Genomic DNA, 27868 nt, shown 5'->3' with positions numbered 1-27868 from the left:
GCTACTTACTGCAAACTATATCAGCTTGAAAAAGGACATAGAAACTATCAGTAAGAGACAAGAGCAAATGAAGAATACAATTTCTGAATTGAAGAACACAGACGAAGGAATCAAAAGCAGGCTAGACAAAACAGAGGGTCGAATCAGTGAGCTGGAGGTCAAGGTAGAAAAAAGCTCCCAGAAAGAGCAAGAGAACGAAAAAAAGACTCAAAAAGAATGAAGAGGCATTTAGGGAAACGTAGGTCAACCTGAAACGTAGTAATATTCGTGGAATAGGGTTACCAGAAGGAGAAGAAGAGGAGCAAGGGATAGAGAATCTGTTTGAAAAAGTCATGATGGAAAACTTCCCTAACTGGAGGAGAGAAAAAGTCACACAAGTCCAGGAAGCACAGAGGGTCCCATTCAAGGGGAACCCAAGGAGGCCCACTCCGAGGCACATCATAATTAAAAGGGCAAATATCAAAGACAGAGAGGCACCAAGGGAGAAACACACAAGGGGGCCCCAATACGGCTAGCAGCAGAATTCTCAACAGAAACGCTACAAGCCAGAAGGGAATGGCAAGAAATATTCCAAGTCATGAAAAGCAAAGGCCTGCAACCAAGACTGCTCACTGCTCTACCCAGCAAGGCTCTCAATTAAAATGCAAGGTGAAATGAGGAGTATTCCAGACAAAAAGAAGGCTAAAAGAATACACCTCCACCAAACCAGCACTGCAAGATATGCTAAAGGGACTACTTTAAGAAGGAAGAAAAAGAGTGAGAAAGAGAGGAACACAGGTAAAAAGGGAAAAAAATGAATAAGTATCTATCAATAATAACTTTAAAGGTAAATGGCTGAAACGCTCCAATCAAAAGACATAGGGTAGCTGAATGGATAAGAAAACATGACCCACACATATGCTGCCTACTACATGAAACCCACCTCCGAACAAAGGACCTACCCTTTGTAAAAAGTAAAAGTAAAGGGGTGGGAAAAAAAAATATCCCGAGCATAATGGACCGGGGGGCGGGGGGGCCGGGAAAGGCCGGGGTACCAATACTTATATCAGACAAAATAGATTTCAAAACAAAGACCATAAAAAGAGACCCAGAAGGACACTTCATAATACTCAAAGGAAGAATCCATCAGGAAGGAACAAACATTGGAAACCTATGTGCGCCCAACACAGGAGCACCCAAACATATAACGAAAATCCTAGAGGACTTCAAGAAAGATACAGACAGCAACACACTGATAGTACGGGATTTTAACAACCCCACTGTCAACAACGGATACATCTTCCAAACAAAACATCAGCAAGGATATTGAGGAACTGAACGACGCGTTAGATCAAATGGACTTAGTTAACTGACCTATGCAGAACCTTTCATCCCAAAGAAGCAAAATACACATTCTTTTCAAATGCACATGGAATATTTTCAAAGACAGACCACAAGATAGGACACAAAACAAGCCTCAACAAATTCAAGAAAACTGAAATCATAACAAGCTTTTTCTCGGACCACAAGGGCTCAAAACTGGAAACCAACCTCAGGGGAAAAACTCAAAAACTTCCAAACTCGTGGAGACTGAACAGCTTGCTATTACACAATGAATGGGTCAATAATGAGATCAAAGAAGAAATAAAAAAGTTTCACGAAACAAATGAAAATGAACACACAACAGTGCAAAACCTATGGGACACAGCGAAGGCAGTCCTGAGAGGGAAGTTCATGGCAATTCAGGCCTACCTAAAAAAAAGAGAGAAACATGTCAAACAAACGACCTAACCCGACAGCTTCAAGAACTGGAGAAAAAACAACAAACAAAGCCCAGACCGAGTAGAAGGAAGGAAATAATCAAGGTCAGAGCAGAACTGAATGACACAGAGACGAAAAGAACAATTCAAAGGATCAACAAATCCAGGAGCTGGCTCTTTGAAAAGATAAATGAAATCGACAAGCCTTTAAGCAGACTCATCAAGAAAAAAAAGGGAGAGGACCCAAATAAGTAGCATCAGAAACAAAAGAGGAGAACTTACAACGGATATCACAGAAATACAAAGGACTGTAAGAAATTACTATGAACAGTTATATGCCAAGAAATTTGAATACCTCGATGAAATGGACGAATTTCTAGGAAAATATAACCTTCCAACACTGAATGAAGAAGAAGCAGAAAGCCTGAACAGACCGGTAACAGCTGGGGAAATTGAGGCAGTAATCAAAAAACTCCCGGCACACAAAAGCCCTGTCCGGGTGGTTTCACAGGAGAATTTTACACATCTCAGGAAGACCTAACCCCTGTCCTTCTCAGACTATTTCAAAAAATCCAGGAAGAGGAAAGACTCCCACGCTCTTTTTATGAGGCCAGCATCATCCTAATCCCAAAAACAGACAAACAGACACAATAAAGGAAGAAAACTACAGGCCAATATCGCTGATGACCACAGACGCTAAAATCCTCAACAAAATTTTGGCAAACCACATCCAGCAATACATTAAAAAGATCGTCCGCCAAGATCAAGTGGGATTCATCCCAGGGGTGCAAGGATCGCTCAATTTTCGCAAGTCAGTAAACGAAATACATCACACAAACAAAAGGAAAGGCAAAAACCACATGATCGTATCAACAGATGCGGGAAAAGCATTTGATAAGGTACAGCATCCGTTTATGATAAAGACACTCAGCCAAGTGCGAGCAAAGGGGGCATACCTCAACGTAATAAAGGCCATATATGATAAACCTACAGCCAACGTCATACTCAACGGACAAAAACTAAAAGCTTTCCCACTAAGATCGGGAACGAGACAAGGTTGTCCGCTTTCACCACTTCTATTCAACATAGTATTGGAAGTCCCAGCCACAGCGATCAGACAAGAAAAAGAAATAAAAGGCATCCAAATTGGAAAGGAGGAAGTAAAGCTGCCATTGTTTGCAGATGACATGACAGTGTACCTAGAAAACCCCACAGACTCCACCAAGAAACTACTCAACCTAATAAGTGAATTTGGCAAAACGGCAGAATACAAAGTCAATATTCAGAAATTGAAGACATTTTTGTACACCAGCAATGAAATATCAGAATCAGAAATCAGGAAAAAAATCCCACTTGACATAGCAACAAGAAAAATAAAGTACCTAGGAATGAACCTAACCAAGGAGGTAAAAGACCTGTACTCAGAAAACTACACAACACTGACGAAAGAGATTAAGGAAGAAACAAATAAATGGAAGCGTATACCGTGTTCATGGATTGGAAGAATTAACATCATCCAAATGTCCATACTACCCTAAGCAATTTACAGATTCTACGCAATCCCTATTAAAATACCAAGGACGTATTTCACAGATATAGAACAAACTTTTCAAAAATTTATATGGAACCATAAACGACCCCGAATAGCTGCAGCAATTTGGAGAAAGAAGAATAAAGCAGGAGGGATCACAATACCTGACATCAAACTATCTAAACAGTCTGGTACTGGCATAAGAACAGACACATAGATCAATGGAACAGAATAGAGAGCCCAGAACTAAACCTATGGTCAATTAATATCCGACAAAGGGGGCAGAAGCTTAAAGTGGAGTGAAAATAGCCTCTTCAACAAATGGTGTTGGGAGAGCAGGACAGCTACCTGCAAAAATTTGAAATTACGCCATACACAAAAATAAACTCAAGATGGAGAAAAGACTTATAAATGTAAGTCGCGACACCATACACGTCCTAGAGGAGAACATAGGCTGGAAACTCTCAGATGTCCCGCGAAGCAGCATTTTCACCAATATGTCCCCTAGAGCAAGGGACGTAAAGGAAAGAATAAACAAATGGGACTTCATCAAAATAAGAAGCTTCTGCACGGCTAAAGAAAACATCAGCAAAATGAAAAGGGAACCAACCGTATGGGAAAACATACTTGCCAATGATACCTCGGACAAGGGTCTGATCTCCAAAATGTATAAAGAACCCACACGACTCCACTCCAGGAAGACCAAGAATTCAATTTAAAAAATGGGCAGAGGACCTGAACAGACACCTCTCCAAGGAGGACGTACGCAGGGCCCAGAGACATATGAAAGGATGCTCAGCACCACTAGCCATCAGAGAAATGCAAATTAAAACCACAATGAGATACGGCCAGCATACGGTCAGAATGGCCAGCATAAACAAATCAACGAACGACAAGCGCCAATGGGGTTGTGGAGAAAAGGGAACCCTAGCACACTGTTGGTGGGGATGCAGACTGGTGCAGCCACTGTGGAAAACACTGTGGAATACACTGTGGAATTTCCTCCAAAAGCTAAAAATGGAACTGCCTTTTGACCCAGCGACTCCACTGCTGGGATTATACCCTAAGAATCCCGAAACACCAATTCAAAAGAACCTATGCACCCCCATGTTCATAGCAGCACAATTTACAATAGCCAAGTGCTGGGAGCAACCTAAGTGCCCATCAGTGAATGAGTGGATCAAAAAACCATGGTACATTTACACAATGGAATACCACGCAGCAGAAAGAAAGAAAGAGCTACCACCCTTTGCGACAGCATGGATGGAACTGGAGAGCATTATGCTAACCGAAATAAGCCAGGGGGTGAACGTCAAATACCATATGATCTCACCTGTAAGTGCAACCTAATCAACAAAACAAAGACGCAAGAAAAATACGCCCAGCAACATTGAAAGGAAAAAGAAACCGACAGTTATGAGAGGGGACGAAGGAGGTGGGTAATGGGAAAAAGAAGAGGAAGGGTCCAATCAAGGAACATGTATAAAGGATTCATGGACAAAGTTAAAGTGGGGAAGGGTTGAGGGTAGGAGGTGGAGGTGCGTGGGGCAGGGGAATTTAGTGGTAGGAAAATGAAGACGAATGTATTTGAACAATGAAAAACAATAATAAAATAAATAAATAAATAAAATTAATCCTTTGTTTTTGGATTTTCGTACAGCTTGATTTTCTGACAGAAATCGGTGTTATTTGTTTTATAGTTTAGGTGTAATTTTCCTGTAGTTGTTAAAGGAGGCAAAGCATATTTATATCTTCATCTTGACCAGAAGTCAAAGTATAATTTCTTAAAAAAAAGAAAAGACTGGCTTAATACTGATAACTTTGAGGTTGGGTGATGAACAAAGGGTGTTCTTTATCTGTTTACTTTGTATATTTGAATCTTTCCACAATAAAAAGTTAAACAAAACTAAAGTGTCTGGGAATAATTCAAGGGAAAAAATGCAGTTGGAAGATAGACATAGGAAAAATAAAGCTCTTAAAAGCCTATCACCTATGACTGGATCTAAAATCTTTAACCATTTGAGTTCCCTTATCACTATCTCAGATGTAGTGCCACATTCTCCCTGAGCTCCTTCCCGATCTACCTTCTCTCCAGCAGAATAGATAATGACCTCTCCATCCTCTATTTTCCAATGTATGCTATTTCTTTCTTTCTTGTGACATTCATTGGATTTTGCATTGCTTTTAATTTTCCAGGTTATTATATCTTTCCTACATCCACAGATAGTACATATTTGAAACTGACTTGGTCCTCCTCATCATTGTGTCACAGTACCTAACACAATACTTTGCACAAAAATATCTTTTTGAATTAAATTCGATTCCCTATTTATCGTTTCTAATTTTTGTTCTAATCTTCTCTTTTAGAATGACAATGCTATTCAGCTATTGCCTACCACTGAATATTGTAATTTTTATAATCTTTCTTCATATGAACCAAAATAATAACCAATACTTGTAACTTTTTAGTTGATAAGCTGGTTTTCAACTTAAATTTTAAAATTATATTTTTAATGTATTTTGGGATATCTTGATCATAGAGATACAAACAGTAATATAACATCCACCCAAATACAGCAAATGTTAAATTTGTCATGATTAATTCATACCTTATTAAAAGAAAACCTTTACAGGTATGCTGAAGCCTCATAATTTCCTTCCCTTGTTGCCTTTTCCAGAGATACAACTCTTCTGCAACTGATGTATATGCTTCCCAATTTTATAGTTTTAGCATATATGTATATATATACATAACTCACAGTCTTTTTTTGTGGTTTTAAAATGGTATGTACATGATGTACTGTTACGTATTCCTTTGCAATTTGCCTTTTTCCCTCAACATGGCTTTCATGATTTATCTCGGTGTTGCATACTTCATTCATTTTAACTATGAAATGATATTCTAGTGTATGATTCTACCACGTCTTATTTAATCTTTACCATGATCTTGTGAGGTAGATATTATTAATCCCATTTTATAGATGAAAAACGGAAGTACAGAGAGGTTAAGTAACTTTACCTAGATAATATAGTTTCTAAGATGGAATGAGAATTTGTGCAGGGCATCTAATTCCTAATCATATGTTCTTTCCACTATATAATTCAACTATTTAACAGATATTTACTGAACACCACATGTGTGCCAGGCATTGTTTTAGGCCCTGGGTATCTAAGCAGTGACTAAGACAGAAAACATCCTGCTCTCAAGTTTCTTTGGACATAGTCAATAAAATAGTATGCAATATATCTTTTGGTTCTAAGTGCTATGAAGAAAAATAAAGCAGATGGAGGGGAACACAGTGTAAGTGTGCTAGTTTATATGAGGCTCTTTGGTGGCATTTCAGCAAATATCTGAAGAGAGGTGATGAGAAAGCATGTTCAAGGTCAAGGAAAGGAAGATACAGCAAATGCAAAGTCTCTGGAGCAGGAGCATATATGGCTGTTTTTCCATAAGTTTGATTTTTTTAAAGATGCTGTATTAACACTCCTGTACCAAAGAACAAATGTAAGCACAGTGCATCGCTTTGCCTGATTAAATGCATACTTTTGACATGCTAACAGTCTCTTACCATGGCTATCTTTCGAATATAAACAAATTAGGTTGAGCTAGAGAAAGTCTACAGCCAGAATCCATTGATTCACTTTAGACGTCCGTTAAGGTTTCAACACAGTATTGCTGTTGATTTGATGAGACATCTATAAATACAATTCAACCTCAAGGAAACCTAAGTGACTTCAAGTTGAAAAAATCTGCTGAATCAGAAAGGACAGGGTGGAGCCCCCCTTTTGCACTGTCTCAGAAACGCTGCCAAAAGAGTGGGAGGAACACAAGAAACCTAACACCTGGGGTCTAGTCTTGGACTTGACCCGCTGAACTATCTCAGTTTTCACAGGAGTGACACGAGGAGCCTAGCCTGGTGCCCTCCAGGCCACTTTCCTCCTTAGATGCAGGGAACTCTTTTGCTGAGTCTTCTGCGCTCGGCGTTCGCGGAAATGAGGAAGGCCTGGCGCGCGGAACGCGACGCTGCTTCCGGCAAGAGCTTTGGGACCCGCGCAGACCCGTTGCGCGCCGAGACTTCCCACCTAAAAGTGGCTGTGGAGACGCCGCGAGCCCGCCTCCGCGTCGTGGACGAGCGCCGCGCCTCCTCAGCATGGGCGAGCCCGGCCTGGAGTTGGCGTCCATGATCCCCGCCCTGCGGGAGCTGGGCAGGTAGGCTGGCAGGCGGTTCTGGACCAACGCCGTCCCCTCGCGTGTTCTCCCCGGCCGGCCACGCCTCCCAGGCCGCTGCCCTAGGCCGCGGCCGCGGCTGCGGCCGCGGCTCCGGCTCCTCCGTAGGGGTGCTGCGGGGCTGAGTATCAGTTCTCCTTCAGCGAGGCCGAGAAGGACGCTAAGCGTCGCTGTGCGCCTGCGGGAACCATTTAAGGAGACAGGCCTCCGCGCCGCAGAAGCCTGCCCGCACGCGGGGCGACTTTCTCGTCACTTCCCGGTCGCTGCACTGCGCTCACTGTCTTCTTTTCTTAGATGAGGGGCTTGACCCTTGGACTTGCCCAGTTTTTATTATTATGATCGATTATGGAGAAATTGGGATTTTAGCTCCACATTTTGAGCCAGAACTACCCATGATTCTGTACAAGGAAGGCTAGTTGCTAGAAAAGGCAATTTCCCTCTTTCTTCCAAGCGGAACCTCAGGCTCTTCTGAAGATCAGACCTCTTTTGTATTGATCATCCAGTCCCAGTCCGTTATTGTAGTCAGAAAGCCCAGGGGTCGGCCACAGCGTCCACAAAATGCACAGAATGTTGACCAAAACCTGAAAACAATCTAATATTGTTTCAGCTGTACAAGCTTGTTTTCTGCAAACCCAAGAGGGACTATAAACCACTGTCACCCCGAAGAGGGGAAAATGTTGGTGGCTGCTTTCCCCACCAGGTCACCGCCTTCCCGCTGCCTGCCCCCCAGCAACCCACCCCCGTCCCATCACATCCTGGCCCAAGCACTGGAAGGCAGGACGACACTGTGTGTATTCTCTCTCTATTGTGTCCCACTGCCAACAAGAAATAAGTGGCTGATACCGCTCCTGCACTTCAGTTGGAATAATTGCTTCCCGATTTCTTAAACTGTTTGAAAACCTAGCACCCAAAGTCAAAACTAATATTAAGCCAGTGGAATATTTAATAGCCTTTCTTTCCTCCCTCTCCTCCCCTCTCCTCCCCTCCCCTCCTTCCTTCCTTCCTTCTTTTTGGTGCAGTTGTGTTTATTTCCACTTGTTGGCAGCACAAAGGCATTTAGTCTTCCTCAATTACATAATAAGAGTATAAATGAAGGGACCATGCTTGTCTTAACTGAATCTACCTGTTTCTGTGCGTGTGAATTTTTTCACTTTGCAAGAGTACTGCAAGCATACTTTGTATTAACATTTTGTAAAGTAACATCTACCTTTCTAAAAGAAGATGAATACAAGTGCTCACTTTAGTAAGTTGATGTACAGATTTCATCTTCCAGGCTCAATGTGAAGCTCAGTATGTTTTGCTTTAATGTAGAATTAGCATATTAATATTTCTTTTTCCTCTTTTCCTTTATGAGACTTGTTGATAAAAATAATAGTATAAGATTTATTTATAGTTTTTTTCATCAACAGTTGCCTTTCTTTTCATTCATTTGTAGCCATTCTAAAAGAATGAATAGAAAAACTGACCCACAGGGAATTGTCTAATAATAATTTGTAATTGTCATGACTTTTTCATTGCAACTGTCACTCAAGCTTATTTGGTCTCACAGTATCTCCATGGTATAGAACATGACAAATATTATCACTATTGAGAAATGGAGTCACAAAAGTTGAAGAACTAAAGGCAAAGCCATAGTAGTTATCAGAGCCATCTCAGATTCAAGTCCTCAAGGCCTTTCATCCTGAGTTTGTTTTTCTTTAATTGATTGTGGCAGTTAGGCTTCTGAAAAAAGTGAGATGTCACGGTTCTCATGTGTGGGTTTATCTTCCTCTATCTCTCAGGTATAAATTTTGTTCCACTGTTTTTTGCTATTAGCACTCTCTTCTGTGCATGATCTTACTGGATGATCGCATCCGTCCTCCTGCTGTCTGCTGCTATTTGATGACTCCAGATGTGTTTTGCCAAACCATATCTATCTACAATACAACTATATGTACAACTGTATACTGGCAGTATTACCAGGGTGTCCCTATATAAAGACTTAACATACCCAGTACAAATTCTCCTCATACCTCAAACTTCCCAAGCCTTTTTTTTTTTTTTTAAATTCTTCTCATTCACTGAGGTAGGGATATTTCAGTAAAGGATACCATGTTCATTCAATTTTTCCAAACCAGAAATCTGGGAATCAGTCTTCACTCCCTGTGTGCTTCTGGGTTACATCCTTGGTTCTCTTTTCATCTTCACTCTCTTCCTGAGTAACTCTTATTTAGTCTCATGGCTTTATATATCATCTATATGTTGATAACTCCCAAATTTGTATCACAAGCCCAGAAATATAAATTAGGTTGCTTACTCAACATCTATACCCAGAAATGAACATTAACATATCCAAAGCAGATCTCTTGATTTACTGTTCTTTCCCCCCAGGTCATTGTAAATGTACCAACCAAAAGTCTAGGAGTTATCCTTGATTCGTTCCCTTATCCGTTACAATCCATCAGCAAGTTTTGTCAACACTTCCTTTAAAATACACTTCTCATCTCCATTGCTACCACTGTAATTTCTTATTTGGACTGTTGCAATAGCCTCTTAGCTTATTTATCCATTTCATTTTTACCCATTTACAATGGACTTCCCACTCAGCAATGAGTGATTTTTATGACTGTAAATCATATTTTAGATTATATAACATCACTCCTCTGTACCAAACCTTCCTTTGGCTTTACAGCACAATTAGAATAAAATCCATACTCCTTAACCAAAGTCTCTAAATTCTTGTATGATACAGTCTCTGCCTGTCTCTGACCTCATGGCCTTGTATCCCTCCCTTGCTCATTCTACTCCAATAATATTGGCCTTATTTTTGTGTACACGATGGTCATTCCTGCCTTCAGTTTTCTGCACTTGCTATTTCTTCTGTCTGAACACTGACTGGTTCCATTCAGGCCTCATTTTTGAGGGGCTTTCTCTGACCTTCCTGTTTAAAATTACTTTGTAATCACAAGGTATTTTCAGATAGTGATAGTTGCTATCAAAATATTAGATGAGACAATGGGAGGGAGATAAGGGTCTGGGGAGCAGCAACATTAGCCACTAGAGGACATTGGAGTGTAAGAAGAAGCCAGTCATTTGAAACTGGGAGATGTGTCTAGGTAGAATAGGAAGTACAAAGGCCCCTACATGGGAGTGAACCTACTTTTTAAGGAATAGGAAGAAGGCTAGAACATAGAGAGCAAAGAGGGGGTGGTATTAGTTAAGGATGGAGGGAGAAGTAGGCAGGGACCAGATCCTTTAGAATCTTATAGGCCAGGATAAGGAGTTGGGTTTTAAGTACAGCAGGAAACCATTGGAATGTTTCAAACAGGGAAATAACACATATGAATTCAAGTTTTAAAAACATGTTTAACCTCTCTTCTACTTAAGATCCTTCAATGTCGCATTGCCATCAGTGCGAAATCGAAACTCCTTAGTTCATCCTTTGATCTTATCTTCCCCTTCAATTATTGCCCCCTTCTTCTTTGGCCGTGTAGTCTCTGGAGTTTTTAGAACACCCTGTGTTCTTATTCTTGACCCTTTGTTTCCTCCACTTGGAATACCTTTCTTCTTTCTCTTATTTTACCTGCCTACTCCTTAGGGACTCAGTTTTTTATATCACCTCCTCCAGGGAACCTTGACTGATAGGCCCTTCTCAAGGCGGAGTGTCCCCTTTTGTATTCTGTCTTGGCTCTATTAAGACTTAACCATACTGTGCTAAAATGATTTGTTCTTTAATTTAAAAATTCTTTTAGGGCAGATGCACAGTATCTTGGTTATCCTGGTAGTTAATAGTTGACCCAAAGAATGTGCTTGTGTTTGCTAAATATACTAAAGGTTCACGTGATACTAAAGTTTTCACACAAATAATATATATGTATTAAATATATAAAAAATATAAAATATATATATTTCCCCCCCCCCCCCCAAATTAAACTTTTTATTTGCCTGTATTCCCTTCTAGCCCTGGTCCAAATACATGTAGGATCTTTGCCCAGTAGTGCTCCTGGCACAGATTAATTTTGCATTCTGCCTTTTTTGGTTCTCATCCTTCCATAAATATATGGTCATCATCATTCTCATTTAAATTGTTGCACAGTGTCCCAGTGAGTGAATAAGAATTATTACCCTAATGTAAGTTTTCCTGTATTATAAGTAATGTTGTAGTGCATGTTTTTAATATAATTCATTTTGAGTTAATAACTGAATGCATCTTCCTTCATTTGAGTTATTTCCTTAGATTGGTTCCCAAGAATGAGATTGCTGGGTTAGAGGGCACAAATGCTTTAATAATTCTTGGTGTGAATTGTAATATTGTTTAACAAAGGTTTTCTCTTTATTTATTTTCGTGCTCAAAAATAATAACTTTTTCAACTGTATAGAAGAAAGAATTCTACCATCCAGAAATTATCATTACTAACATTTGGATAACCATCCCTCTAGACATCTCTCTCTTTTTTTTTTCTTAAATTAAATAGACATCTCTTGATGCATAGATGTAGAAATAAAAATAATTTTTTACAAAAGGGATCATATTCATGTGCCAGTTATGCAACTTTTTTTTTTTTTCCTACCCAACAACGTGTCCTGGGCTTTTCTAATTGATTCTGCCACCACCAGTGCCCATGTGGTAACATAAGGTAGAACATTCAATAATAGCTGCAACCCAGGCATGTGCCCTGACTGGGAATCAAACCAGCGACCCTTTGGTTCACAGGCCAGTGCTCAATCAGCTGAGCCACACTAGTCAGAACTATTGACATTTTATTGTTCATATTTTTTATCTTTTTTTTTCCTGGTAGAAGATCCTTTAACATTTCATATAATACTGGTTTGTGCTAATGAACTCTTCTTTTATTTATTTATTTTTTGTGTAGGAAGCTCTGTATCTGTATTTCAATTCTAAAGGATAGCTTTGCTGGGTAGAGTCATCTTGGTTGTAGGTCCTTGCTTTTCTTCACTTTGAATATTTCTTGCCAATCCCTTCTGTCCTGCAAAGTTTCTGTTGAGAAATCAACTGACAGTCTTATGGGCACTCCCTTGTAGGTAACTCCTTTTCTCTTGCTATTTTTAGGATTCTCTCTTTTTCTTTAACCTTTTGCATTTTAATTATGATGTGTCTTGGTTTCTTTGGGTTCATCTTGTTTGGAACTCTGTGTTTCCTGGACTTCTATGTCTATTTTCTTCACCAAGTGAGGGAAGCTTTCTGTCATCATTTTTTCAAATAGGTTTTCAATTTTTTGCTCTCTCTTTTCTGTCACTCTGATGATGCAAATGTTGGTATGCTTGAAGTTGTCCCAGTGGCTTCTTACAGTATCCTCATTTTTAAAAAATTGTTTCTTTTTGCTGCTCTGATAGGGTGTTTTTTGCTTCCTTATATTCCAAATCACTGATTTGATACTTCGCTGCATCTACTCTATTGTTGTGTGAGGGATACAGTTAGTGTATTCTTAATATCTGATTGTATCTTTTTTATGCTGTTGAAGTTTTCACTAAGTACATTGAGCATCCTTATAACCAGTGCTTTGAACTCTGCATCTAGTGGATTGCTCGTCTCCATTTTGTTTAGTTCTTTTTCTGGAATTTTGATCTGTTCTCTCATTTGGGACGTGTTTATTTGTCTTCTCATTTTGTCAGCCTCCCTTTGTTTGTTTCTGTATATTAGGTAGAGCTGCTATATCTCCCAGGCTTGTAGAGTGGTGTAATGTAGTAGGTGTCCTGTAGGGTCCAGTGGCACAGCCTCACCTGATCACCCAAGCTGGGTACTCTAGGTGCACCCTCTGTATGGGCTATATATACCTGCTTCTTATAGTTGAGCCGTGAATGTTGTTGGCACATCAATGGGAGGGATTTACCCCAAGGCCATTTAGCAGCAAGGAATGGCTGTGACTGCTGCTTTCAGACTACCATGGTGGATTGGCTGTGTGGGAGCCTACCCCACAGAGCAGGACTTACTTCAGTGGGGCTCTGGTGCCCCCTGAATTTGCCCCTTGTATATGTTGCTTGTGGAGGTGGTTGAGTGGTGGAGCTTTGATGTAGTCAGAAGCTTTCCGCCACTTAGTTCTGGGGCCTCCCAGAAGGTGCTATCTGAGGTCAGCCAGTGCCTGTGTTCTTCCCGGGGCTACCTGGCATGAGCTATAAAGCGATCAACAGATCGTTGCTACTTGTGCTGGGCTTGGAGGTGCCCAGGTGAGCCAAGCTGTGAAGCAAGGCTGGCTGCTGTCAGTGCTGGGCCTGAGGTCACTTACTGAGAGGTACAGGGCTCACCGAGGCCAGATGATGCTTGTTTGAGAGATTTTAGGAAAATCTGAAGCATGAGCCAAGACATTTTATATTTGTTTCATTTTGTATCTGATTTTATAGCTGGTTTAAATAGTATATATAGCACCAAAGCCATTCCTATGGAAAAATGACTGGAAACAGGTTGGGTGGCCCCAAAAGTTGGGTGCGGCAGTGCCTTAGGGAATCACCAGGGTGGGATGAACAGTGGGAGCCAGGTTGATGGAAATCCAGAAATGGTGCCCACATTGCTGGCTCTACAGGAGGAAGGTTCATCAAAGGAACAATGGCCTTTGCCAGCCCTCCCATCTGGGATAGAGCTGCATACAGCCAGCTTTTGCCCTGATGCTGGACAGTTCATTTCCTCCCCATTTGTCCCTGGTGCCTTTGAAGCTGCTGCTCTCCTGTGGAGTTCAGAGGGAGTAAGAGTAAGTCCTTGTGTGGGTCCTTTAAGAGATACTTCAGCCACCTCCTCCTTCCTCAGCCTCAATTTCTGCTGGATTTTACAGCCAGAAGTTGTGGGGACTTCTCTTCCTGGTACTGGATCCCTAGGCTGGGGGGCACGAGGTGAGGCTAGGACCTGTCATTCCTCGGATGGGATCTCTGTAGCCAAGATATCCCTCCCAGTTTTTAACCTGCCACACTTGGGTGTGGGACCAGCCCATAGGGAGCCCTTGCCCCTCCTGCCAGTCTTGATGTGGATTCTTCTCTAATTCCCTAGTTGTGGGACTTCCATTCAGCCAGTTGTCAGGCAGTTCTAAATAATGATGGTTGTGTTGAAGCCTCTCTAGGCTGGGCAGGTCCACTCAAGGCTGTGGTAGAGAGAAAAAGATGCGTGGAACCTTGGGGATGCTTGACATGCCTTTATTTGGGAGAGTCATACAGGCCACAAGCCTGTGTCCAGGGAAATCGCACAGGCTGCAAGCCTGTGTCTGGGGAGTCACACAGGCCACAAGCCCGTGTCTCTACCTGCCCCCGACTCCCTCCCTTGTCCAAAGCTTCTACCCCTTAAGTACTAGCCCAAAACAAAGCAGGCTGCAGGCCAGAAAGTGAAGTACCCTCGCATGAGTTGTGCACGTGAGCCTACTCAAGGCTACGGGACAGTTTATCACACCCAGTGCTCAAGGCTGTGAGACCCAGGCTCAAGGCTGTGGGAACACTGCTTTATCAGACTCCTTCAAGGTTGCGAGAAGCTGCTCCCTCCAGTTACCCACACTTCTGGGTGAGGGAGCCAGACTGCCTCCACTTACCCTACAATGGTTCTGTAGTTTAGTTGTAATATTGATGTGATTAATTGGAGGAGGCAAGTACTGCGTTTACCTATATTGCCATCTTGACAGTATATTCCAAAGTAGAGGTTGCAAAATAATAAATGTTCATTTTCCCATGATTTCCTTTATTTTGATAGTATACCTAATGAATAATTAATTCACATTGTTTAAAAGCTTATTTTTAAAAATTACACAAATAACACATGAAAGCATCATCTTTATTCAAAATTAAGCTGTGTAGGAAACCGACCACCAACCACTGTCCTAGTTCCTCTCCCCAAATACCTCCTCATTCTTTTTTTTTTTAAATGACACTTGCCAAATTACACTTGGTTTATGACAAAATCTTCTGACTTTGTCTAAGACAATTTATGTTATCTTGTATTTTAGATTTAAAATTTTTGGTATTTTTAAATCTGTAATGTCCTATAATACAGTTGCTACAAGCCAGATGTGGCCACTGATCACCTCACATGTGGCTAGTCTAAAATGAGGTGTGCTGTAAATGTAGGATGCCCACTGAGTTTCAAAGACATAGAATCCCTCAAAACGTAAAATATCTCCATACCACTGAAGATGGCTAATATTTAAAAAGCAGAAAATAACAAGTGTTGGTGGGGAGGGAGAAATTGGAACTCTGTGCATTGCTGGCAGGGATGTGACATGGTATAGTCATTGTGGAAAATGGAATGGGAGTTTCTCAAAAAATTAAGCACAGAATTATCAAACAGTCCCCCAAATTCTGCTTTGAGGTATACACCCAAAAGAAATGAAAGGGACTAGAACACATATTTGTACGCCCGTGCTGATAGGAGCATTATTCACATTAGCCAAAAGGTAGGAGCAACCCAAGTGTCTATGGAGGGATGAATGTACAAAGTAAGGTATATAATACAGTGGAATATTATTCAGCCTTAAAAAGGAAGGGAATTCTGACACATGCTACAACATGGATGAACTGTGAAGACATTATGCTATGTCAAATCAGTCACAGAGAGACATATATGATTTAATTTTGTGACATAGTCAAATTCATAGAGACAGAAAATACCAATGGAATATTGGTTTCCAGAGGCTGGGGGAAGGGGAAAATGAGTTATTGTTTAATGAGTATAGTTTCAGTTTGGGAAAGTTAAAAATCTCAGGAGAATTATGGTGGTGATAGTTGTAGAACAGTTAGCATAATGCTCTCCAGTTCCATCAATTCATGGCCCTTTTCCTCTCAACTCCGAATACTTTGAAGCAAATTCCAGAGGTCATTTTATCTGTAAAAAACAATATTTGTCTCTAAAAGATAAAGACTTAAAACATACTGTCCTAGTATCACACTGAAGAATAATTCTTTTTTCTTTCCAGAATAATTATTAATTATATCAAATATCTAGCCTTTGTTCAAATGTTTGAATCAGAATCCAGCTGGGGATCATTGTATGCGTTGTAATTAGTTGATATGGTTTTTGAGTCTTAGTTATAGACTGTCTTTTCCTTGGAATTTATTTGTTGAGGAAACTGTGTTTTATAGATTTTTAAAGCGTGAAAGTGTAGCTCAGCTCTGCTCAATAGAAATAGAATGCAAGCCGTATATGTTCTAGTTACCGCATTATAAAAAGTAAATGGAAACAGGTGAAGTTAATTTTTAATTTGTTTTATTTACTCAGTAATGTATCCAGATAACATTTCAACATGTAATTAACATAAAATTATTACTGAAATGTACTTTTTCTGTACCAAATATTCAAAATCGAATGGGTATTGTATATTTACAGTGTAACTCAATTTAGACTAATATTTCAAGGGCTAAATCCCAATTGCATGTAGCTACTGACTACATACTGGGGCAGGGCATGTTACATTTTGAAAAACTGGATGCCTATGATGTCATTTAGCATGTGATATTATCTTTGTAAATTGGTAACATGTTTTAGATTTACCTTTCATTTTTATTTATTTATTTAAAAAAATTTTTTTTTTTTTAGATGTTCCTTGATTGGACCCTTCCTCTTCTTTTTCCCATTACCCACCTCCTTCGTCCCCTCTCATAACTGTCGGTTTCTTTTTCCTTTCAATGTTGCTGGGCGTATTTTTCTTGCGTCTTTGTTTTGTTGATTAGGTTGCACTTACAGGTGAGATCATATGGTATTTGACGTTCACCCCCTGGCTTATTTCGGTTAGCATAATGCTCTCCAGTTCCATCCATGCTGTCGCAAAGGGTGGTAGCTCTTTCTTTCTTTCTGCTGCGTGGTATTCCATTGTGTAAATGTACCATGGTTTTTTGATCCACTCATTCACTGATGGGCACTTAGGTTGCTCCCAGCACTTGGCTATTGTAAATTGTGCTGCTATGAACATGGGGGTGCATAGGTTCTTTTGAATTGGTGTTTCGGGATTCTTAGGGTATAATCCCAGCAGTGGAGTCGCTGGGTCAAAAGGCGGTTCCATTTTTAGCTTTTGGAGGAAATTCCACAGTGTATTCCACAGTGTTTTCCACAGTGGCTGCACCAGTCTGCATCCCCACCAACAGTGTGCTAGGGTTCCCTTTTCTCCACAACCCCATTGGCGCTTGTCGTTCGTTGATTTGTTTATGCTGGCCATTCTGACCGTATGCTGGCCGTATCTCATTGTGGTTTTAATTTGCATTTCTCTGATGGCTAGTGGTGCTGAGCATCCTTTCATATGTCTCTGGGCCCTGCGTACGTCCTCCTTGGAGAGGTGTCTGTTCAGGTCCTCTGCCCATTTTTTAAATTGAATTCTTGGTCTTCCTGGAGTGGAGTCGTGTGGGTTCTTTATACATTTTGGAGATCAGACCCTTGTCCGAGGTATCATTGGCAAGTATGTTTTCCCATACGGTTGGTTCCCTTTTCATTTTGCTGATGTTTTCTTTAGCCGTGCAGAAGCTTCTTATTTTGATGAAGTCCCATTTGTTTATTCTTTCCTTTACGTCCCTTGCTCTAGGGGACATATTGGTGAAAATGCTGCTTCGCGGGACATCTGAGAGTTTCCAGCCTATGTTCTCCTCTAGGACGTGTATGGTGTCGCGACTTACATTTATAAGTCTTTTCTCCATCTTGAGTTTATTTTTGTGTATGGCGTAATTTCAAATTTTTGCAGGTAGCTGTCCTGCTCTCCCAACACCATTTGTTGAAGAGGCTATTTTCACTCCACTTTAAGCTTCTGCCCCCTTTGTCGGATATTAATTGACCATAGGTTTAGTTCTGGGCTCTCTATTCTGTTCCATTGATCTATGTGTCTGTTCTTATGCCAGTACCAGACTGTTTAGATAGTTTGATGTCAGGTATTGTGATCCCTCCTGCTTTATTCTTCTTTCTCCAAATTGCTGCAGCTATTCGGGGTCGTTTATGGTTCCATATAAATTTTTGAAAAGTTTGTTCTATATCTGTGAAATACGTCCTTGGTATTTTAATAGGGATTGCGTAGAATCTGTAAATTGCTTAGGGTAGTATGGACATTTGGATGATGTTAATTCTTCCAATCCATGAACACGGTATACGCTTCCATTTATTTGTTTCTTCCTTAATCTCTTTCGTCAGTGTTGTGTAGTTTTCTGAGTACAGGTCTTTTACCTCCTTGGTTAGGTTCATTCCTAGGTACTTTATTTTTCTTGTTGCTATGTCAAGTGGGATTTTTTTCCTGATTTCTGATTCTGATATTTCATTGCTGGTGTACAAAAATGTCTTCAATTTCTGAATATTGACTTTGTATTCTGCCGTTTTGCCAAATTCACTTATTAGGTTGAGTAGTTTCTTGGTGGAGTCTGTGGGGTTTTCTAGGTACACTGTCATGTCATCTGCAAACAATGGCAGCTTTACTTCCTCCTTTCCAATTTGGATGCCTTTTATTTCTTTTTCTTGTCTGATCGCTGTGGCTGGGACTTCCAATACTATGTTGAATAGAAGTGGTGAAAGCGGACAACCTTGTCTCGTTCCCGATCTTAGTGGGAAAGCTTTTAGTTTTTGTCCGTTGAGTATGACGTTGGCTGTAGGTTTATCATATATGGCCTTTATTACGTTGAGGTATGCCCCCTTTGCTCGCACTTGGCTGAGTGTCTTTATCATAAACGGATGCTGTACCTTATCAAATGCTTTTCCCGCATCTGTTGATACGATCATGTGGTTTTTGCCTTTCCTTTTGTTTGTGTGATGTATTTCGTTTACTGACTTGCGAAAATTGAGCCATCCTTGCATCCCTGGGATGAATCCCACTTGATCTTGGCGGACGATCTTTTTAATGTATTGCTGGATGTGGTTTGCCAAAATTTTGTTGAGGATTTTAGCGTCTGTGGTCATCAGCGATATTGGCCTGTAGTTTTCTTCCTTTATTGTGTCTGTTTGTCTGTTTTTGGGATTAGGATGATGCTGGCCTCATAAAAAGAGCGTGGGAGTCTTTCCTCTTCCTGGATTTTTTGAAATAGTCTGAGAAGGACAGGGGTTAGGTCTTCCTGAGATGTGTAAAATTCTCCTGTGAAACCACCCGGACAGGGCTTTTGTGTGCCGGGAGTTTTTTGATTACTGCCTCAATTTCCCCAGCTGTTACCGGTCTGTTCAGGCTTTCTGCTTCTTCTTCATTCAGTGTTGGAAGGTTATATTTTCCTAGAAATTCGTCCATTTCATCGAGGTATTCAAATTTCTTGGCATATAACTGTTCATAGTAATTTCTTACAGTCCTTTGTATTTCTGTGATATCCGTTGTAAGTTCTCCTCTTTTGTTTCTGATGCTACTTATTTGGGTCCTCTCCCTTTTTTTTCTTGATGAGTCTGCTTAAAGGCTTGTCGATTTCATTTATCTTTTCAAAGAGCCAGCTCCTGGATTTGTTGATCCTTTGAATTGTTCTTTTCGTCTCTGTGTCATTCAGTTCTGCTCTGACCTTGATTATTTCCTTCCTTCTACTCGGTCTGGGCTTTGTTTGTTGTTTTTTCTCCAGTTCTTGAAGCTGTCGGGTTAGGTCGTTTGTTTGACATGTTTCTCTCTTTTTTTTAGGTAGGCCTGAATTGCCATGAACTTCCCTCTCAGGACTGCCTTCGCTGTGTCCCATAGGTTTTGCACTGTTGTGTGTTCATTTTCATTTGTTTCGCGAAACTTTTTTATTTCTTCTTTGATCTCATTATTGACCCATTCATTGTGTAATAGCAAGCTGTTCAGTCTCCACGAGTTTGGAAGTTTTTGAGTTTTTCCCCTGAGGTTGGTTTCCAGTTTTGAGCCCTTGTGGTCCGAGAAAAAGCTTGTTATGATTTCAGTTTTCTTGAATTTGTTGAGGCTTGTTTTGTGTCCTATCTTGTGGTCTGTCTTTGAAAATATTCCATGTGCATTTGAAAAGAATGTGTATTTTGCTTCTTTGGGATGAAAGGTTCTGCATAGGTCAGTTAACTAAGTCCATTTGATCTAACGCGTCGTTCAGTTCCTCAATATCCTTGCTGATGTTTTGTTTGGAAGATGTATCCGTTGTTGACAGTGGGGTTGTTAAAATCCCGTACTATCAGTGTGTTGCTGTCTGTATCTTTCTTGAAGTCCTCTAGGATTTTCGTTATATGTTTGGGTGCTCCTGTGTTGGGCGCACATAGGTTTCCAATGTTTGTTCCTTCCTGATGGATTCTTCCTTTGAGTATTATGAAGTGTCCTTCTGGGTCTCTTTTTATGGTCTTTGTTTTGAAATCTATTTTGTCTGATATAAGTATTGGTACCCCGGCCTTTCCCGGCCCCCCCCCCCCCCCGGTCCATTATGCTCGGGATATTTTTTTTTCCCACCCCTTTACTTTTACTTTTTACAAAGGGTAGGTCCTTTGTTCGGAGGTGGGTTTCATGTAGTAGGCAGCATATGTGTGGGTCATGTTTTCTTATCCATTCAGCTACCCTATGTCTTTTGATTGGAGCGTTTCAGCCATTTACCTTTAAAGTTATTATTGATAGATACTTATTCATTTTTTTCCCTTTTTACCTGTGTTCCTCTCTTTCTCACTCTTTTTCTTCCTTCTTAAAGTAGTCCCTTTAGCATATCTTGCAGTGCTGGTTTGGTGGAGGTGTATTCTTTTAGCCTTCTTTTTGTCTGGAATACTCCTCATTTCACCTTGCATTTTAATTGAGAGCCTTGCTGGGTAGAGCAGTGAGCAGTCTTGGTTGCAGGCCTTTGCTTTTCATGACTTGGAATATTTCTTGCCATTCCCTTCTGGCTTGTAGCGTTTCTGTTGAGAATTCTGCTGCTAGCCGTATTGGGGCCCCCTTGTGTGTTTCTCCCTTGGTGCCTCTCTGTCTTTGATATTTGCCCTTTTAATTATGATGTGCCTCGGAGTGGGCCTCCTTGGGTTCCCCTTGAATGGGACCCTCTGTGCTTCCTGGACTTGTGTGACTTTTTCTCTCCTCCAGTTAGGGAAGTTTTCCATCATGACTTTTTCAAACAGATTCTCTATCCCTTGCTCCTCTTCTTCTCCTTCTGGTAACCCTATTCCACGAATATTACTACGTTTCAGGTTGACCTACGTTTCCCTAAATGCCTCTTCATTCTTTTTGAGTCTTTTTTTCGTTCTCTTGCTCTTTCTGGGAGCTTTTTTCTACCTTGACCTCCAGCTCACTGATTCGACCCTCTGTTTTGTCTAGCCTGCTTTTGATTCCTTCGTCTGTGTTCTTCAATTCAGAAATTGTATTCTTCATTTGCTCTTGTCTCTTACTGATAGTTTCTATGTCCTTTTTCAAGCTGATATAGTTTGCAGTAAGTAGCTTGTAGTTTCCCTGTAGTTTTTGGTAATTCTCACTGAGCTCACTGAGCCTTCAGTAGAACGACTGTTTTGCACTCAATATCTGATAGTTTACTTGCCTCTATTCCATTTCGTTCTCTTTCCTGTTTTCCTCCTTTTGCTTCGATTGGGCGGTGTTTCTTTGTCTTCCCATTATTTGTGAGACTCTTCTTTTCTGCTTCTGCTTCTTCAGTTGATCTGTCTTGATTTCCTGACTTTGTGGTGTGAACTTCAATGGTAGGAGACCGCTGTTTTTTCTTTCTGGATCTGCCTCTGATGATGTCAGATGTTGATCCGGTCTGACCTGAGGCAGTCTGTTTGAGACTTCCAGGGATCTACTCTCTGTGCTGTCTCCTTCAGTTGTTAGTCTAGTCACTGTGCACTCAATGGTCAGGCTTAAGTACCACAGGGCGGGGCAGAGACCCTCCTGGGGCTGGGTCCTCTCACGCTGATGCCACTCAGAGGAGTGGTCTGGCTGAGCAAGATGGCTGGTGACATATGAGGGATGAGTCAGCACCGGGATCCTGCTGGCTACTCCCTCTGTTGTCTCCACAAAGGCTCTGTGTCCAGACTCTCTTCAAGTGTCTCTATGGACTACTCTGTGCCCCATTTAGCCAGGGATCTAGTGTCAGTGATCCCCCGGTACTCAACAGTCTGGCTTGCACAACATTGGGCCTCAGTGGAGCCTGCTGAGCCATTTCTTTTCATTTTGAAGCAGGAGAATATTACGAATGTCAACATTAAAATTAAACACACTTGATAACTTCAAGTCTGGAGAATTTTTTACAAATTACATTGTGACTTCCTTTAAGGTTGAAAAGTTTTTATTTTTATTTTAGTGCCAGTCCAGAGGAGTATAATACAGTTGTACAGAAGCCAAGACAAATTCTATGTCAGTTTATTGACCGAATACTTACAGATGTAAATGTTGGTAAGAAATAATTATTTGTTATATAAACTTTATAAATTAGGTTGTTTTCTTCTCTGTACAACATTTTGCAAGCTTTTTTCTCTATGCAGTTTTATAGAATTGGTGTTTATGATAGTTATTTTCAAACAATTTATACTACATGATGTGAATTAGAATTTTATAGGAAATATGTTTTCCTATTTGTTATCTAGAATTTCTGCTGGTTAATGTGTGTTCTCTGATATAGGATATTATTATAGATAGAAAACATTTGTCCAGTCCAATGAAGTGGACTCTATTTTAGGTAGGTCTTGTGCCAGTGGTTGAGAAATAGCAAATGCTATAAACAGCTTGTGACTTTGTAAGTTTTTGAATGAACTCCTGTTTATTTTCCCTGTCTGCGGCAATATAAAAGATAAATTACAAACTTAGCAAGAATGTGTCACATCCATAATTGTAAAAATTATATCGAAGGTATAATATAGATACTATTTGAATCGTGGTTTATAGAGTTGATTCCACATTTCGCACAAGTTTTATGACTTGTGATAGTTATTTACCCTTCCATTTTTCAATCAGTAAAGTTACAAGTTGCTGAAAAATAACAGAGATACACTGAATACTTGCAAGATGTGTTTTCATGTGGTGCTCCTGTTTAGACCACCAGTCCATCCTCCTTTTTGTTTACTAACTCTTCATCATCTAGGTATCAAGGCCTTCATAGCATGTTCCCACATACTTTGTTTCCTTCACTCTGAATTAGTACAATTAACATATTGTATTATAATTATTTATTTGTCACCTGATTTTGAGATTTTTTTTTATACTCAGATTTTAGCACAGTGCTAGACATATTATAGGCTTACAGTATTTATTTGGTGAATGGATGTATAATAGATGAGTGAACATGATTATTAAACATTTAAAATTAGGAAGATAAGACTTTCATGGTTAGCCCCATTAAGTTAACATGAGCATTGGAATTACTGTCACCAAAGTCTAGTTTCCTAACAAAACACTGTTGTTTAAATTGTCACAACTCTTTAAAATAATCTTGTATTTTTTAGTTGCTCTAGAACTCATAAAGAAAACTGATTCTCAGCCAACTTCTGTGATGTTGCTTGATTTCATCCAGCATATTATGAAATCCTCGCCACTTATGTTTGTAAATGTGAATGGAAGCCGTGGGCAAAATGAAGCAAAAGACAGTTGTATTGGTAAGCCCTGCTATTTGTACATTCATTTGCAATCTGTTTTATGAAATTGACCTTCTCTCTGAAGTATAATATATTTATTAATAAACGTTTTAGTCAAATTTTAGTTAGTTTTATTTCATGCATCCTTATTGTTTTCTTTTGTTACGAACTAGATACCGACAATGGGACCAAAATAATCAAGTTTGTTTATTTACCATTGAAAACTTTAGCTATTTTCTTTTTCTGATTTTGGTGATCTCTTTCTCCTAGATCAGGCATTAGCAAACAGTTGCCCACAGGCTGGCTGGCTGTTTATGTAAACAATAAATTTATTGTAACACAGCCCTGTTCATATTGTTTGCAACTACTAAAACAACATGGAGTAGTTGACATGGAACACATGGCCCTTGAACCTATCTGGCCCTTTAAGAATGAGTTTCCTTTTTCTTTTTTCTTAATCATTTTACCTTTTCGCCCACCCCCACAATAATACACACATACAAATCTTTCATAGACAGAGACAACATAATGGTGATAACTAGAGGGAAAGGTAAAAGAGCATATAGGGGGGTAAATGAAGGAGACTAGACTTTTGGTGGTAAACATACAATACAGTATACCGATGATGTATTATAGAACTGTACACCTGAAACCTATGTAATTTTATTAACTAATGTCACCCCAATAAATTCAATAAAAAAGAAGAAAAAAGAGTTTGCTGATAGTTGTTCTAGATGAAGCTTTTTCCCTAGACTTTATCCTCATTTTTTCCACTACTTGTCCTTTTAATTGGCTTCCTCCTAAAAAGGTGTAAATGAAGCATTTTTTAAAAATGTATATGCAATGCATAAAGTACTTACATTTTTTTTTGCTTGAATTTCAAGACTGAGGTTTAATAACATGTCCTCCAAAAAGTCTTTTTTGGCCACTATTTGTGACTGTGTGGCTTAGGACTGGGTTAGTTGCTCCTTCTTAATTCTCTGTTAATAGCGTGTTTACCATTTTTCCTCTTATAGTGGTTTTTAAATTTATTGTAAAACATTGTTTTTTAAACAAAAGGTCGTGACCCATTATTAGTGGATTATGAGAATGAAATGTAATAGACTAGAAAGTATTACAATGTACTGCATATAATAAGAATGAATACTATTTCATGAAACTTTTGTTTCATACATTTAAATAAATATGCCTATGTGTACTGGGTCAAGCTATAAAATGTATCTCATAGCTTTAGTCAAAAAGTTCCAGAAACTGTATATAGGATTTACGAGGACAGGGCTATGTCTGATTTGTTCTTGTGCACTTGGGCAAACTTGCCACTCAATAAATATTTGTTCAAGGGGTGATAATAACTATAACTACTATTTATTGAGTGTTTATTTAACTTCAGGCACTATGCTGAGAATTTCACATATATCATGTTACTTGATCCTCACAGTAACCTACAAAGTAGATGTCGTCATTCCCCTTTCATAGATGAAGTTAGAGGTTCAGATAAATGAAAAGTTCACACAACTAGTAAAGTGGAATGCTAGGAACTTGTCTGTCTGACTGCATAATTGGTATTCTAAAATTACTATACTTCCTTTTTATAGGGAACATTTTAGACTACTTTGTTAGTGAAGTTTACACTTTAAAAATAAATCATCAGGTATTTAGCAAAGTAATTAGTATTTCCGATGTAGTTACTTAATATCATTTTTGTTTGCTTATTTCAAAGACTTCAGTAATTGGATCATAAGAAGACTTCTACGGATTGCAGCGACTCCATCCTGTCATATGTTACACAAGAAGATCTGTGAAGTCATCTGCTCATTATTATTTCTTTTTAAAAGCAAGAGTCCTGCTATTTTTGGAGTACTGACAAAGGAATTATTACATCTTTTTGAAGACTTGATTTACCTTCACAGAAGAAATGCAATGGGACATTTTGTGGAATGGCCAGTGGTAGTTAGCCGATTTTTAAGTCAATTAGATGAACATGTGGGATATTTACAGCCAGCTCCTTTGCAGTTCATGAACATGAAAAATTTAGAGTTTATTGAAGCCACTTTATTAACAATTCTTATTCGTATTATTGCAATTGTGTTTTTTAGAAGGCAAGAACTCTTACTTTGGCGGATAGGTTGTGTTCTGCTAGAGTATGGTAGTCCAAAAATTAAATCCTTGGCAGTTAGCCTTTTAACTGAGCTATTTGAGCTTGGAGGACTTCCAGCACAACCAGCCAGCACTTTTTTCAGCTCATTTTTGGAATTATTAAAACACCTTGTAGAAATGGATGCTGACCAATTGAAAATCTATGACGATCCATTATCAAAGCTGATAAAGACACTATTCTCTTTTGAAGCAGAAGCTTACAGAAATATCGAACCTGTCTATTTAAATATGCTGCTGGAAAAACTCTGTGTCATGTTTGAAAATGGTGTGCTTATGCGGCTTAAGTCTCATTTGCTAAAAGGAGCTTTTTGCCACTTACTGCAGTATTTCCTTAAATATGTGCCAGCTGGGTATGAATCTGCATTACAAGTTAGGAAGGTTTATGTGAGAAAGATTTGTAGAGCTCTTGTAGATGTGCTTGGAGTCCAGGTAGATGCAGAGGTAAGTCATTTTTAAGCTTAAGTATGTATTTTTTTCATAATTTGTGTATGTGTGTATGTAAGATATGATAATGAGAATATAGAATATCTTAGTAATATTATCTTTACTAATATTTTGGCAACCTACTTTGGCTCCCTATAATCGATTTTTACTTTGATTTCAGAAGAATTTGTTCACTAAGTTGGTGATGAAATGCTAAGGAGTTGAATGTTTTAAAGTGGAATTTGTGAAGTGTACGCGTGTTTGTAGCATTATTAATTAAAAGTGGATAAGTTAATAACTTAATTGCACTTACAGGTTTTTTTTGACAGTTTATAATCAATAACTTTTAGAAAACCTATGGGTACATAGTACTAGTAATGCTAAATCATGCCTCTTTTTCTATTTCAACTGTGGGAGAAAGGCAGTGCAATAAAATAAATATGCACTAACTTGATTAAATATTTTAGTTAATTTTTATTTATAAGGCTTGCTGGGTTTGTAGTATGAAATAAGTTAATAATTCCCTTAGAATTTTTTTTTTTTATTTTTTAAATTTATTTACTTTTTAAATACATTTGTCTCTGCCTCCCCCCCCACCTCTTTCCCTTGCCCCCCTCCCACCTTCCCTCCCTCAGTTCTTCCCCTCCCTTAGAATTTTTTTGTGACATTTGGATAGAGAGAAAAACAAGGTATAAGGAGAAAGATTTGTTATGCCTTCTAAGATTATAGAACCATAGTTCTAGATATAGAATTATATGTAGATTGTAAAATAATATAGATTAATTTAGGTCTTTGTTTTACCTGATGAGACTCCTGAAGTAGTTTACCGTTTTAGAAAACTTACAACTAATACCTAATGCATTTTTGCTGTGTGTGAATAATATAAACTTTTTCTAAGAGATGGTTTTTGAAATTATTTTTGCTTTCTCAGTATTTGTTGGGCCCACTTTATGCAGCCCTAAAAATGGAAAGTACTGAAATTATTCAGGAGATTGAGTGCCAACTTCAACAGGAAAACCTCAACAGTAAAAGCAATGGACTATCACCCAAAAGACGTCGACTCAGCTCATCTCTAAACTCTTCCAAAAGAGCAACAAAACAGACTGAAGAGTATGACCTTTATTCAGTTTTTACTTAGTCATTTAGTAAACTTTTATTTACTTTTAAAGATTGCGTTTAGTTAAGTGCTTCTACTTAAATACACAAAGAACATTTATTCTTTCTAAAGGTAGTCAAAGAAATGCTTAACATTTTAATAGGGTTAGTATGAAAAATTTCCTGGATAAATATGGTTACTTAAAAGACTTTTGAAAGTCTTTACTTGCCCGTCTAGTTTAACTTTTTAATATATGAAAAATCTGAGACTGTACCTCAAATACCAGTTTTTTAAAATGTGAACAAATAAATGATTTTTT

General features: G+C 39.2%; 1 protein-coding gene across 1 annotated transcript in view; it reads left to right on the top strand.

Annotated features, from left to right (window-relative positions):
* Positions 1-7250: 7250 nt before the first annotated feature.
* The window catches only part of ATR (ATR serine/threonine kinase), a 146750-nt gene continuing 126132 nt past the window's right edge, over positions 7251-27868 (top strand). The window contains exons 1-5 of the mRNA XM_054575092.1: positions 7251-7480; positions 22607-22698; positions 23745-23894; positions 25594-26471; positions 27385-27563. Of these exons, the coding sequence (XP_054431067.1) occupies positions 7422-7480; positions 22607-22698; positions 23745-23894; positions 25594-26471; positions 27385-27563 (1358 nt within the window). The 5' untranslated portion in view covers positions 7251-7421. The remainder of the gene's footprint in view (positions 7481-22606; positions 22699-23744; positions 23895-25593; positions 26472-27384; positions 27564-27868) is intronic.

This window comes from Pteronotus mesoamericanus, unplaced genomic scaffold (genome assembly GCF_021234165.1).
Source record: "Pteronotus mesoamericanus isolate MK-2021 breed Mesoamerican mustached bat unplaced genomic scaffold, CSHL_Meso_final contig_27, whole genome shotgun sequence".
Lineage (NCBI taxonomy): Eukaryota > Metazoa > Chordata > Mammalia > Chiroptera > Mormoopidae > Pteronotus > Pteronotus mesoamericanus.
The sequence above is the reverse complement of the archived record's forward strand: the minus strand, read 5'-3'. Positions and strand labels throughout refer to the sequence as shown.